General features: G+C 38.4%; 1 protein-coding gene across 1 annotated transcript in view; it reads right to left on the minus strand.

Moving 5' to 3' along the window:
* Nucleotides 1-790: 790 nt before the first annotated feature.
* Nucleotides 791-15,154, minus strand: part of LOC104077034 (nuclear receptor subfamily 5 group A member 2-like) — a 27,541-nt gene continuing 13,177 nt past the window's right edge. The window contains exon 2 of the mRNA XM_009578107.1: nucleotides 791-1,506. Within this exon, the coding sequence (XP_009576402.1) occupies nucleotides 1,259-1,506 (248 nt within the window). The 3' untranslated portion in view covers nucleotides 791-1,258. The remainder of the gene's footprint in view (nucleotides 1,507-15,154) is intronic.

The raw sequence follows: 15,154 nt of genomic DNA on the forward strand, positions 1-15,154 counted from the left end.
ATACTGATATCTTCATTTGGACAGAGAGAGAATTGTTTGTTCTTCTCTAATATTTGTTCTGCAGCAGACTTTGGCCTACATAGACATAGCAGTATCACTCTCCTTTCTTTGCGTAGATGATGTGTATTACCTAACTTTAAAAATAAAAAGTTTCATTAGATATTGGATGTTTGAGTTGAAATTTAGTTTCTCAATTACTGGCAATTTTAAAGATAATTTCTTAATAAACCCCATGGCATCATCAGGTCATACAATTCATTTGTCTATTCTTGCATCACTAAATGCATTTTTTAAATTTTAGTTTTGGTTTTTTAACATCAGTATTTGATGTCCTAGAAAATATTCTTTTTGTGTGTGTGTCAAAGAAGCTGTTGTTTGTGATGGCTAAAATATCTCCATTTCCTTTATTTGGAAATGGCCATGAATATATAGCAGAGCCATATTTTAGCCACTGCACCAGTTAAGTATATAGTTGAATTGGCTAATTTGTTTTGGAATATTTATCTTAGCTATTTAGTAGCTAATAACAGTAGTAGAAGAGGGATACTGCCTGACAGAACAACATGAACACGTGACAAAACAAACTTCAGAACATAGTAAGAATGCCAAGCTAACTGGATAACAGAGTCTTCATATTAGCTATTTGCAGGCCTGAGAGACCGACAGTCAAAACCAGCCTCTTAGGATTTGGTGGCGATACTACATAGCACGTGGCCTACGCCAGCTCTCTCTTACAGATTGTTGAATGGATGCCACATCATTTACCACAGAAGAAGTAAGTGTTGGGTCCTTGGAAGGATGACAGAAGATGCTATAGATGCAGTTTTGCACCTATTATAACTGTTTTAGAAGTCCTGCTATATAGTGAAGGAATTTAGCGCACTCAAATTCCCCACTATCTTAGCTCAATAATACGGATCAGTTTTATTTCTCCTAAGTTTCTTCATATTGGCAATCAGCAGAGTTAAATATACAAGAATCATTCTGTCCTTTTTCATGTTGACATTGGTGATAGTATCCATTTGGTAAGTTCACTTCTCTCCAGTATAAAGTCCTATATAGATTCCTTTGGGGATGTGTAGCATATGATTCACAGTTTGCAATACAAATACCCTGATACATCACTTATTTACTATTAGTATTTGATTATTATACCATTTTGCAAAGTCTTAAAACCACGTTTTAATTAGTGTTGCTTGGAGCAGTTCAGGATACATTTTTTTTTTTCCTTGAAAGCAGAAGCTCTAATGGGTATAATTTATGCTCTCTTTGCATGCAGCATTTCAATGAGAAGGTTATTACACGGCACATCCCCGTTCAGGTGTTTGTAGTAGAGGTATTCTTCGGCCTGCATACTGATGGCCCGGATTTCTGGTAGTCGCAGGAGAAGCTGCCCAAATTTGTCTGTTTGCTGTGGGTAATTACACATTGTGTAGTCCAGCAGAGCAGCATTCACTTGTTCCTGAACACCTTCCACAAGCTGGAAGTTCTCAAGATTTTTGACATCTGAATCATAATAAAAAAAAAGTAACAACAATTCAGTTGCATTTTAATTCCTGTTTACGATGGCAGTGTTTCACTAAATGGATGTATTTTTTTTCCTCCTGACAAAAGCATACTTTACAAGCTGCTGAATATTCAGTGAACCCTTTTGCCAGCTTTCCTGGGAAAATGATCACAAAAGAGCTTTAACGGAGTGTCTTGTTGAAATTCTGCATATACCTCAAATCAATTAGACACCAATGGAATCTGAGCAAGGTCAGCTCTTTCATAGCTTACAAAAAGAAAGGTTGAGGATTCCTAAAGTAGAAGACCATAATATATTGCTAGCAAATGAGTCCCAAGAGGAAGCCCTATCTTTAACCTAGTATGTTACACAATTCATATAGTTCTGTATTAATTTTTCTGACCCAAGGTGAAATCTGTGTCCAGGGTATGATGTAGTTAATTCTAATAAAAAGTGACAAGGTTCTTGTTTCTGTTTGACATTTTCTAAATGATTCTGAAAGCCTTTGACTTGTCTAGCCTATGTTAATGAACCATCTGGTACACTCCAGTGACTGCCAAAATAATCTTCCCTACTAGAAACTCTCTAAAATATATATTTCACCGACTAATGATCTTTATAAAATGAAATCATTGTCCTTTGGGTGGAATACCAGATAAGAATGGTGCCATAGTGCCCTTTAACCTAAATATGGTTTCTGAAATCCAACACTGTTGGGTTTGTGGGGGTTTTTTTGGTTTTTTTTTTTTAATTGGACAACGGGCATTTACATCAGTAAGGCAGGTACGGTTTGTTCACTCTGCCTCTGTTTGATTATCTTCTGTTCCTATACAAGAAGTTCAAGCTCTGGAAGTGCTGGTCAGAGATAAATGCCTGTGTATTAACTCCTCATTATTTGCTCTCCTGTGTAAAAATTACTCTGATGACATTGTCTTTCGACATGTCTGGAGAATGCAGAATTTATTCTAAAGCTTGCAAATTAGAGTGCTGCTATAATGCAGAAACAGTGAAGTGATCAAAGTGCTCTTGCTGGGAGAACCTGTTTTGGTTGGTGTTTGATCATTTATACCATCAGTAGAGTACTGTAACAGTTTCTTGTAATGCTAAAGCAGGGTGATACAGAGCGTAAGTATGCTGCTAATTCACTCTGAATAAAGACAAATCTGCTCTTCTACGGATGTTCTTGGAGCACAGAAATGGGGAATTTGGCAGAATTTGGTTCATTGTAAATGCCAGCCTTTGATTGGAGGCGAAATGAGTGTTTTCCTTTGCAAAACAGGAACACGCATTGGTCCCCCAATCCATCAGCAGCCTGGGAGGCTGTGTAAATTGGGTCTCACTGCACCTTTTCCTAGAAATGCTTTAAATAGACCAAATATTGGCTCCTGCACATAACTGTGTGCTGGAACACGGGGGAAATGTTTTGAGGAGGCAAACATTTTCTTCAGGAAAAGAGGATAGAAAGCATGCCAAGGATCCCAATGGCAGCCCAGGGTAGCAGGCACAGCCTCCAGGGCCCGAGTGACAGGCTGTGAGCAGGAGCCTCTCTGGAGCATGCTGGCTGCCGGCTCACTTCAGGTTCGCTCTTGCATGAGCTGGGGTGAGGGTTTCCTGCTGTGGTCGTTACTGCCTGCCTCTTTCCTGTCCCGGTTTCACTATGGAAGCGAAGCAAGTGGCTCCCAGATTTGTGCTGCTTGTTTGGGAACTGGCGACACGACCTCCATCCGAATTTTGCTACCTGGCTTAAGGAGCTCACTAGCAATACTTAAATTATGATGGCTGGCCAACAGGAATTGTCTGAACTTTGCATTATCCTGAATGAGGAGAACTGGAAACTTCAAAGCTGCTATGCCTGTTCCCTTAGCTATTCAAACTCATTTATCCAAAGTCTTTTTGCAGTGTCTCTGGGGATCTTTGGATAATCATGTTTTCATGTATTACACTGGACATTTTCTCACACAAAATATAGCTGTTTGTTGTTTTACGTACCTACATAAAACTCCCAAGGTATTTTGTAGTGAGTGTAACCTGGTTTAAAAATTGGGTGTTCTAAGCATATTTTTATAACATTAAGAAAGGAACAGTATCAACTATCACAATTATTTTAAATAGGTTGCTTTCAGATGCAAAATGCGATCATGAATGAATTGTTAGAACATAAGAAATTGCCACAGAAAACAGGGACTATGCTGGAGATTAAACTGTGTTAAACAGCAAGATAAAATGTATAATGATTTCAGAATCAGTATTTTGAACTTTTTTTTTCCCTGTTAAAAATAACTTTAAACATCAGGAAGTTTTAGAAACTGTTAGCTGATTCAGCCCCCTTTAAATTCAAAGGGCATCTTTCTGTTGCTGTCTGCCTGTTTTGAATCATACTGTGAGATTAAATTGTGCTGACTTCTTGGAAAACCAGGTTCATTCTAATTTTTGCTCTCTGTCTAAATGTTACTGCATGGAATATATATTTATTGGTAACATCACAAAATCAATTTTTACAAAGATCAAGAAGAAACAAAATCTGAAAATTGCAAATTTTCTGTATTTTCCTGCAAAAGTGGTGAATTCAACATATGTTTTATAGAGATGCATTCTGTCTTCAGCTGTATTGATATCATACTCCAAGTCAAAAAAAGGTGTAATATTTTATCTATATTACCCCCATATACAGGATCGGTGGCTTCTGGCAGTAGGTGTACCTATGCATTGTATAGGTGTTCCTACATGCTCGTCAGCTACATGGCCTGGCTGAATTGCACGGAAGTTGCAGAACTACGGGGGAAGGTGGTCTGTGTTGGTTTTTTCCCTCATCTTAGTGGACAGTTCTTTAAATACTCATATGTGACAACATAAGCACTGAAGTCAGATGTAAAAACAAGGCCAGTTAACACTAACAGTAAACAAAAAGTAGTTCTGGGGCTTCTATACCACATCCAGCTTGAGGAAATACTGTTAATGTATTTCCTCTGCACAAATTCTTGATATTTGTGGTGAGGTTCAGTGCTTGTAAACAAGATGTTATTAGTTAACCAGTGAAAACATGTAGAATTTTCCTGACTGTTTCTGTACTGAATCAGATACTCATAGTCCAAGTGATTAGAGTTTAGGACGTCACTACACAATTCACCTGTGTGTAGATGTCCCAGGACTGCAATCATAATAGTGGGAATGTAGAGGGAACCTGATGACCAGTTATGTATTTTGGAGTGAGTCTTCATGAAGTAACCAAGATTTTTGGATATGACTTGATAAGTGCTCTCACCTCATGTACATTAACAATAAATGCTGCAGGAAAGCAAATGAGACAAATTGAAGAGAGAGAGAGAAATCAAAGGATATGTGCTGAGAGCACTGTGTAAAGCTCCATTTTCATGTCTCAAGCTCTCGTATGATATTTTGTGTATTGTAAAAAAGAGAGGTTTGCTGAACACATAGTTGCAATATTGCAATATAAATTACATAGTTATTTTTGAGAGAGAATCACAAACTCTAACTCTAATAAAGATGAATAACAACAAAGGAAAAGATGTGAATTTTAAGTTATCTCCAGTAGCAACAAGATCTGCAGGTAGAACAAGAAAAGCTATATACAGTTTTCACTTCTGGTACTTAGTATTTAGCTGATAGTGATACAAATGTTATTAAATAATAACTTTGGTTTGTAAGTAGATGGTTTTCCTGTGCTTTGGGTTTGGTTTTGTTCTTAGTATTTATTATATAACTTTGGCTAAAGGTACGTGATTTAGTTTTCCAAGTATTTCCTTTTTGATAAAGATCCTTTGAATGCTAATGGGTTAACCTGGTGAAACATCAAGCAATGCAGGTGTAAGTCTGCTGAAGGCAGTGGTGTACAATGAGCGTGAAATCTGCTACTGATATGTACAGCACAACAGCCTTCTACGCTTTCTTATAATTCTTCATTGCTGTCTGCTTTTCAGGATTGGAATGCCTCTTATCAATCTTTACATCGGTTAGTAACAATTTAAAGTACACATGTTTAAGCTTAATGCAAGAAATCATTTTCCAAGGTTTAGACGCTTGTAAATTAAATGAGTAGGAATAGGTCCCCCCCCTCCCACCCACACACCCTTTAAATCCTAGCAGCTAGAAGAAGTGGTTTGTGTTGCTACAGTAAGTATCAGTCTCTTATCTCTTCTACTTTATTCACTAAGGGACTAATTACCAACTTTTTACATGAAACAGCCTTACTGTGAGCTCACAGTGGGGCGCACATCTTTTTCTATCCTTATTGGAAAGTAAACCCTTAGGTCTTCTGGAATATATTATATGTTTTACAAGAAATAGCAATTGCTTTTCTGTCAAACAAAGAATTTTTGTTGTCTATAGCTTACTTTTGACGATTAAGACAAAAACAGTTTTATAGTGTGTCAGGATCTGCTCTGCAGTCACAGTAAAGGTCTGCCAGTATTCCCAGAAATTTCCCCATTTTGATTATTTTCTACATCTGCTATAAAGCTGTGCATTAAGCTGAAACTGCATACAACATTCAGCCTGAGGAGAACACTTTTGCATATTTTTCCCAAAAATGGGTCTGGTCTTTAGAGGGGGAAAATATTTAGGTTTCAGAGAGATTTTCTCCCTCTCATATTCCAAACATGAAATACCAAAGATTTGGTGGTCTGCTAATCTGTAGAGAGCTTCCCTTGGTTTGGGAATTTTGAAAAGAAAAATGAAACAGAATGAGAGATTTAAATTTGAAAAATAGCAACTCCTTAGGAGCAGCGTAAATATTTCCCAAAGAAAGCCAGTTAAATTTTACTGCTTGTGTCTTTTATCAGATACTCTTTCTACATGAAGCGATGAAGAGATGCATGCACGCGCAGCTCGGCTGCCTCTCTGCATTTTGCACCATTGCAAGTCCTGGTATTGCAAGGATGCAATAAGGTTGTGTTTCTCCATGGGCAGAAATTTCTCACTTCTATAAGGCTGGAGACAGATACTTCAGGCAACAGGACTTGATAGCTGCCCAGGGTTGAGCTTCCTCACCCTGAATGGGCTGACGACCCCATCATTTAAGGTCTTTATTAAAACCCACCCTGTCCCAAAGCTTAGTAGCTCTTTGGAATGACTGTTAAACGTGTAGGTAAAATATGATGTCTTCCAAACTCTAGTGATGGTATTTTTGGCCAGGATGGCCTTCAGGCTCATTGTCCGAGAGTTTTGTCTGTTCTTTCCAGCTAGACTGCGTGGCCTAATGAGCAACATTGCCTCCGCTTAGAAACACGCTGTTTTATCAGGGAAAGCTACAACGTGCCTCCTCAGCCTGAAGTCGGGGTTCCCGTCAGGGGCTTTGGTGTGAGGCCAATTGCCGTTTGACTTTGAAGATGGAATATGTTAATTCTAAGGAAGGTTTTTCCACCAGAATAATTCAAAGAAGGGGGACTACCCAGGATGGAGGTGCCGTTACCAAACCTTCCTCTATTTAAACACAGATTTTTCCTAGTTTCTTTGCCAATTTTCTAGCCTTGCAAACCCTCTGGGTTATGGGACTTAAAACACAGGTAGATTTTGACATGTGATAAAAAATTTTTTGAGGGCAAGAGTAGTAATGGTTGATAAAGTGCCAATCTCTGGAAATTACCCACAATTCTCCTTCATTGAAACTAATGGCAACAAAGGCGGTTCCATATAGCACATCTGTCACGAAGGCAGATGTATGCCATTCTATAGCTAAGCCTTCTTGACAGACAAAATGCTATAATGAAGGAAGATCTATGATAAAGATAAGCTCCTTACTGCAAAATTCCCCTCAGTTTTATACAGCAGGGTTGTGCTGAATATTATTTACTTAGAAGTCATGGGAAACAATTTTTGATAGATGTGTTTGTTAATCAGTGGTAAGGCACTACATTTAGCTCTTTCCAAACCTTGAAAAACCTTTACATTATAACAACAGAAACCACTTTTATTTTCTTAAGACTCCCATGTCCAAACTGAATGCGTAGAAAACTTTTCCTGTCTTTAGAAGGATTCTTTTTTGGCAGTGGTTAAGCTATCTGTAACAGGGCAATGATCGATCTCTGACTGTTTATTAGGGTCATAAAGTAATTTTCATTTTCAGTTGAACATAACATCAGATAATGGGCACATTGTTTTGAAAATCTTGATTAAATTCTTCTATAGCAATGTATTTTGTTCACACCTAAGTACTGGGCAAAACGATACATATTTTTAAAGCCAGAATAAGATGCTTGTGAAAGAACAAGCTGTAATTCTGAGTCTGAATCCTACTTCACCCCTCAGTATTCAATCTTCATGGACCTTTGGTTTGTTTCAGAACAACTCAGACTCAACTAAAACATATTTTGGTGTTGTTTTGTATTGGTAGGCTTCTTTCTAGTGTTATTTAAAATATTGAAGCATATTTTTCTATTCCAAAAAGACTGTAAAATGATAGATTCTTACTGAGAATATAATCTCCTAATGTGTATTAAGAACTGTGCTTATTGACTTTTGTGAAGAATTTTATAATTGCTTTTGCTACTGTTAGCTCTGCAATGGAAAGGGAGATATGGGGAAATAAGTTGGATTCCTCTCCTTGTGCAACTGTGAAATTATTTTACTAAATTTCAGTTGTTTCTTTTCTTGTAGTCCCAGTAAAGACAAAGGGCAAAGCCTAATCTGATCTCTCGAATCTTGACTGGTGTAATTACTGAGTCATCATTCAGGAAAATAAAACAGCTTGACTTTCAACAGCTCAGGCTGAATTTACTGACTTGAAAGTTAAACAAACAAACAAAATCTCCACCTGCTTCTTGTCCTGGCACCCCAGGAACCAACATCCTTATTGCTTGCAAATGAGGCATACGTGATATGGTGATCACTGAAACACAATAAAACAAGATCCTGCCAGGCCTCTTTGGAGGAAGAGCTGCTCGTGAGTCCTGGCCCAAAGTCCACAGCTAGCTACACCCTTAAAGAAAGTTCAGTGTTTCTCAATGAGACTCATGAGGGAAAAGCATGGCCAGGTACAGCCAGGGGTGTGGAGAGCCAGTTGGGATAGCTGGTTGATGAAAGTATGGCCCAGCCCAGAAGATGCCAGGACAGACCACAGGCACCAAGTCCCAAGCAGTGGCTCCACTGCTGGCGCTTCCTCTTAGCCATGCCTAAACTCCAGTACCACCTCACTTTGTTTCACTTTCTAAAGCTTCCTCCGTGCCAGGAGTTATGCCCCTGCTGATGTCCCAGACTTGCTCCTGCTTTGGGTGAGCAATGCAACATGTTGCTTGTCTCTTGCTCATCTGGGAGCGAGGGCAGCCTGAGTGTTGCCTGAAGGCTTATTCTGTAGGTATTTTAATCAGTGCTTAGCGTTCACTGACAGGATTAGGTTCCACGCAAAAGAGTAGCTGCTGCTTTCTTTGAAGACACGACAGAGGAACAGGAATTTGAACAGCACTTGCTCTGTTGTGTCTTCAAGGAAATTTCCCTAAGAACTGGAGTCTCCCACCATACTAGAGGGTGGCCTTAGCTATTGCTAGCTACAGGCTGTTCTCAGTGAAGGTGTGCTTCAGTCTTTGGGTTGAAGCTCTGCTGCTGCACTGAAAAAAATAATCCTACGTGATTTAAGCCCCAATTTATAGCCTGCCTTTGCAGGCTGGTGGTGAGGGAACCTGCCTGGGCTGATGTGGGTTTCTGGTTCCTGCTTCCAGGTTTGTTTGTATATTTGACCTAGTGACCACTTAAGGTAAATGACAGATCAATCCTAGAAAAAATGTCTCAATCTAAGTCTCTCTTTTCCAGGAAAGAATTGTGTAACCACTATCATGTGGAGCCATGGTCATATTTGTATGCTTGCACACGTTGATAAACTGGGGCAGAAGTGATTTAGCGAAGGTCTCACAGATAAACTGAGAAAGAACGTGAGTCAAAACTAATTTTTCCTAACTCCTCACCTAATCCCAGGTTCATATTATATGTCTGGGCTAGAAATTTTTGTCTTCCGAATATTCAGTTGGAATAAGCGTAGATAAGAGAACTAGTATGTTATTATCATGCTATCAGCAGGCTTCAAAATATATAAATATATATATATGCTTAAATGCAAGCAAATCTACAGCCATAGCACTACTTTATACCACACTTAAGAGTTACCAGAAAAAAAGTATCACATTTGATAAAAGCAGAAACTAGGCTTCTGATAAGAGTTAAAAAAATTAGAACAAAGAGTAAATTTATTGAACCAAATAGCTTTCCCAGTTAATTTCTGAAACATCATTTTAATCTTCAATAGCACATGAACAATGCAAGATTGTTGGTGTTTTAAGGGAACTGGCTGTCAATGTCTACAATGTGTAGGGTGTCAATAGTTTAAGATGTCATAAATATTTATGAAGTTCTTGGGAATGGTGATAGGGACATCATACAAAATCCTTGAAGTTATGAACTGAGGCAGAAAGGGTGTTATATGCAACTTGCAATAATAGACAGTACAGTATAATGTAGAGAGGAGCAAGAAATCTATTATTTACCTGAGAAGAACCTGAATGTTTAGAAAAAAAGGAATGAAAATTTTAGAAAGATTTGCTTTTATGTAGAAAATATTTGCTCTGCTTTTGCTTAGACGTCTGCAACTTTTCTGAATGATTGGATTTATTGCACTGATGAGAAGCTTGCACATTATCTATCCTTTCCCTTTCTATCCCTCTCCTACTACTCAAGTGCTGTTTAAAATAGGAATAATGGACCAGATTAATCTCAGAGGTATTTCTACTGCCACCACTGGAACTACACCACAGGGTGATACAGTCCTAAAAGAAGAAATATAAATATTTTCTGGAAAAATATCGAATATAAATTTCTATCGAGATTAAAACACATAAGTGCAGCTGCCACTGAAACCCTTTTGCGTAGCAGGCTGTATCCTTTTATAAAGCCCATCTGTCTCTGCAGAGTATAAAAAATGCATGATCATAAAAAGCAGTACTCCTTAGGGGAAAAATCTCTCTGTACTAATCTTGTAGTTACTTTACAAAACAGTTTTTAATCTCAAATTTGCATTTGATTTTCAGTCAGGAACTTTTATGGTTTTTGCAAAGTTTTCTTATTCCATTAAAATAAGATATGAGGTACAGTTTGTTCAGGTGGCAAGTCCAGACTATGAATAAACCAACGTTATCATATGAAAGAGAATTAAACAGGCAGATCCAAGTGGGGATATATTAAGCCAAATTTAAGCTCCAGTAGTTGAATTTAGCCTGTACTAGATGTCTGATTTGCCTCAGGATATATTCAGCTTTCCAGCTAATCGACTGAGGAAAACTGCCTCAGGTATGATAAAATTTACAAGAGAGCTCAGTTGAATAGCTCTTGTTATAAATACTAGCTTAAAGGCATTCTTCTGGTCTTTGGGATCAGACTGTATTTGCATTTAATTATTATATTTCAAACTTTTTTGAACTTGGTTAAAAACATTAGACCAGCCCGTTATATCATTATAGTGATTTCCAGATAAGGGTAGAACTTCATATCACTTTTTTATTACTTGGTGAATTCTGTTTGGCTTTATCCTTTTGTTTAGATCCAAAGTCCCACAGGAGCAAAAATTATTACAATATATTATTTTTAAAAGAAGGAAATATAGTTAAGCAAAGGTCTTTTAGTGATATACTGATCTAAGAGGTACAATACTCTAATACAACTTTCTGTCAACGTAATTGACAAATAAGTCAGAGTTTTAAGTCTTTTGCACTATTTTGAGACAAGGCTTAGTGTGAGACAATCAACCAATCATCTTTCAGACATATTGATTTCAAAAACCTATTTTTCCTCTTTTTTGAGACTTTTAAAGACATGATTTTTACTTGTTTTATGTGCCAATATTTGCAGTAACAGGGTTTTTTTCACTGAACTAAGTTGTATCAGTGGAAGCTGATTCTAGTTTAGCAAGAACATGAAAAAGATAATCACCTCTGCCTGTGTAAGATATGGGAAGTGGAAATCAGTAAAAGAACTATTTTATTTTCTTATATAATTTTGTTGAAATAATATAAAACATTCATTTAAATACTCAGTGCTGAAAGCACTGCAGTAGAACTACAGTAGAAACAAATATGTGACTCCTATTAGCCAAACATTTGAATTTTACTACTATTATTTAGAAGAGGTAGACTCTACTTTGGGCAGTTACAATTATTTACTATGTAAATGTAACTGCAGACAGCTCATGAGACCATTGATGGTACACTGAAGCTGTTGTCTCTCAGATGCTGTTTCAGTTCCCTATCAAATTAGCATTGACAAAAAATTTGCTGGCTTAGATGAAAAGCGCCAATAAGTTTGGTCCCATCATATACACGTGTGTATCAGTCATCAGATCATTACCACGCCTGACTGCAACAGCCCATGAATTTGCTTAAATGCAATGCACCGTGCACTGGTGCTCCTCATTGAGTGACAGCAGAGCTGGTGGCCCTGAGACAGGGCTCCTGTCCCGTCCCCCTGGCTGGCCCAGGCTGCCAGGCCTCCTGCTAGGTGGTGGGAAAAAGAAACACTTTGTTCTCCTGTACTCTCAGTCTTGCTTTCATGGACAGTAAACACAACTAAGGTAAGTAATTTTCTGCTGCAGTATTTCAAAGCATATTGTTTCTGACATTGCCTATTGATCTGAGTGGAAGTTGCAAATTTCATTTTTTACTGTGACATATGTCTGTGCCTGGTTGTGGAAGTGGTTTGGCAAACGAGAGTGACAGAAGCCCAAGTGGGGACATCTGCAACTCCACTGGCACTCTGCAAGTGTCAGTGCTGGTACGCAGGAAACACTGGAGAGGCACCCAGATGTGTGTCAGGCTTTGGACTCTTTTCCCAAAGACTTTGATGTGTATACCGCTGTTCTTTGTCCTCATTGCTTACACTTTTAAACATACAAATATGAAAACTAAAGAAAAGGCCACCTGAAAGTCCCTCTGGCGACATGGTTGTTAAGTTAAGCAGATAGGCTAGAGAAGTGTGGAATAGAGGAAATACTCTTACACCTGCATTTCAGTTATGAGGCTTTTAGAAGAGAGTTTTATGTCTCAGCTACCCCTGATTTCTTGACAAGAAGTCCTGATCAGAAAGGAATGGAGGCTCTCAGATGAGGTAGTGCCTCCACGCATTTTTTATATTTCTACTGCTCAGTAAGGAACAGCAAAAATAAGTCAGGTAAACTCCAGATCTGTGCACGCTGCTGAGCTCAGACTCGAATGTTTGGTCAGATATAGATGAGATGTTTCCATAGACAACAGAGTTATAGGTTTAACATGAGGAGCATCAATTAAGGAGCTCCAGATCCCCATTAGTCTCTGGCTGGAGCTGCCCCTAATGCGGTGCCAAAAAACTCACGTTCCCTGCACAAGGGCAGAGGTACTTTTTGGTCCCCTGGTGCCACATGCCAGATGAAGAAAGCAAGTGCCTCTGGCACTGCACAGTGTCTGCTGTGATGGTCTGCAGCGGGGCTTGGGAACATGAGGGAGCTCAGCCTCCTGCAAACTGAGGTTTGCACTGTTCCTGCCCTGGCCAAGCTCACCTCGCCAGTGACATACATGCCCTCAGGGTCCTGGCAACGCTCTGCCGAGTCCCTTGATACTTTATTGAATTAGACTGTGGATTTTGTCTTTATTGCTTAGGATCTGGAAGGATTTTAAATTCTAGATCCACCTCCACCTAATCAACACTCATCGGATTAAGGTCAGTTCTAGCTAGTTCTCACTGTACTCTTCAAAACAGGGGTGTTTCGCCACCTGTGAGTATTTTTTTTCAGGCAGGACTGTGAATTGCCATTTGGAATGAAATTTCTGTTCTGTTTTTCATTTTATGGTAAAAGTTATATGAGTTAATACTATGAAAATTGAAAAAGCAATTTGCATTTCTTTAAAGGTTAATTTTCCTGAAAGTTATGTCCAGGCCAAGAAATAGTGCTTTCCTGTAACCTTGTGGCCACAGCAGACAGTGGGATACACATTTGGCAGGAAACAATTCCTGTAAGTACACACGTTCATCCTCGTGCTTTAGTCTCATGGAAACGCACAGGCTTTCAAATGTAAGGTATTCAGCAACGAACAGTGCATTTATAGCTGTAAATCACCATAGTCTCAAAATGCCAAAGTAACTCCTGGAGCAGAATTGTCCACTTGCCCTGCAGGAACTGCTACCTGATTGCTGGAGAAATGGCCTGAAATGCCAGAGGCCCTGGACATGTTCAAGGCGATACACTCACATGTTTACTGTTGTTCCTGCCATTCTTTGTTTACATTTACTAATTGGAAGTTAATGTGTTCCCAGAGGCAAACAAATATATTTAAACCAAAAATTATACTATTTTTTCCAAACTGTGCATTGAAAAGCAACTCAATGCTTTTCCTAGTGCACAGTCGTAGGAGCACTTTTGAGTCTGCGGTAACACTGTAGTACCTCTTTCACCTCTATTCTATCTGTGTGTTTAACACAGAGATTATTGGTCTGTTCACCTTAATCAAAGTCCGCTTACTTTGACTAGTAAGATATAGACCAGTTCAACAAAGATTAACACAATTCTTACCACTTCTGTCCAACCAAACCTAATGAGCTCACAGTTAAGCACAGCCCAGCAATACTTTATTTATTTTTATATTAATTTCCTGTGTCAGCTTCAGGATTAAAAAAATACACAGATCCCTGCACAGAAAAGACAAATCAAGCCTGACACCTGGAAAAAAAATCACATACTGGAAAAATTTGATATAGAATCCAGTGGTGTCAAAAATCCTAGATATTTGATGTTTCAAATTTAGACATTCTTCATTTAGACCAAAATAACAGACATTTATAGTGGACCTTACTGCTGGTGACTATTTAACAGCTAGGTGCTCTCACAGCGTGGTACTCTTCATGTGCACAGTAATGAAAGTTCGCTATTGATTTTTCTGTAGCTGCTTGTAACTATTATAGTTGATACATCAATAGAAAAGGAAAGCACAATGTTTCACAGGAGGCAGAAAATCAGAGAATACATGATGCTGTGACAGTAAATCATGGCATAATCTCAGGAATTGATAGATGGTTACCGCTAACTTGAAACCCATGGCTTTCTCTGAAAAGACTAGCCTATAATCGCCCAATATGTTCTAACAGACTGACTGCCCGTAATAGCAGTAAAGGACACAACACAATGTTTCATCTTCAAAATAATAGTTTCCATGAGCCGGGTTGTTTTGTTGTGGTGGAATTCGTTTTTTGTGTTACTGCAGAAGGAGGGAGAAAGAGTGGTTTGAATGCCATTTAGACTAATATTTAAAGGTTGTAGGAAAAGGAAATCTTGTTTTTTTTTTCTCCAGAAGAGAGCACAAAAGTTTTTTGTTTAAAAAAAAAAAAAAAGAGGAAGAGAAGTTGTCATTAATTTTTAACTGGCAAAATCTGCAGTTAGTTGAAAAGAAAACACAAAAGAGCTGATTATTCTTGAGATCAAAATATTGGAGATGTTTTGTCAAGAAAGGCAAATGCAGAGAAAATACATTTACCACGGCTGTTTCCAGTTCCACGGCATCCTGAAAGGAAGCCAAAGGCACGTAAGTAATTGAACGCTCTTTTAAGTGTCTGCTTCTCTCTGCCATGGTTTTGAGGGGCACAATGATCTCTGAATTTTCTAGTATGTCTAGTGAATTTTTAGCAGGA

This window comes from Fulmarus glacialis, unplaced genomic scaffold, assembly GCF_000690835.1.
Source record: "Fulmarus glacialis isolate BGI_N327 unplaced genomic scaffold, ASM69083v1 scaffold43235, whole genome shotgun sequence".
NCBI classification, from domain to species: domain Eukaryota; kingdom Metazoa; phylum Chordata; class Aves; order Procellariiformes; family Procellariidae; genus Fulmarus; species Fulmarus glacialis.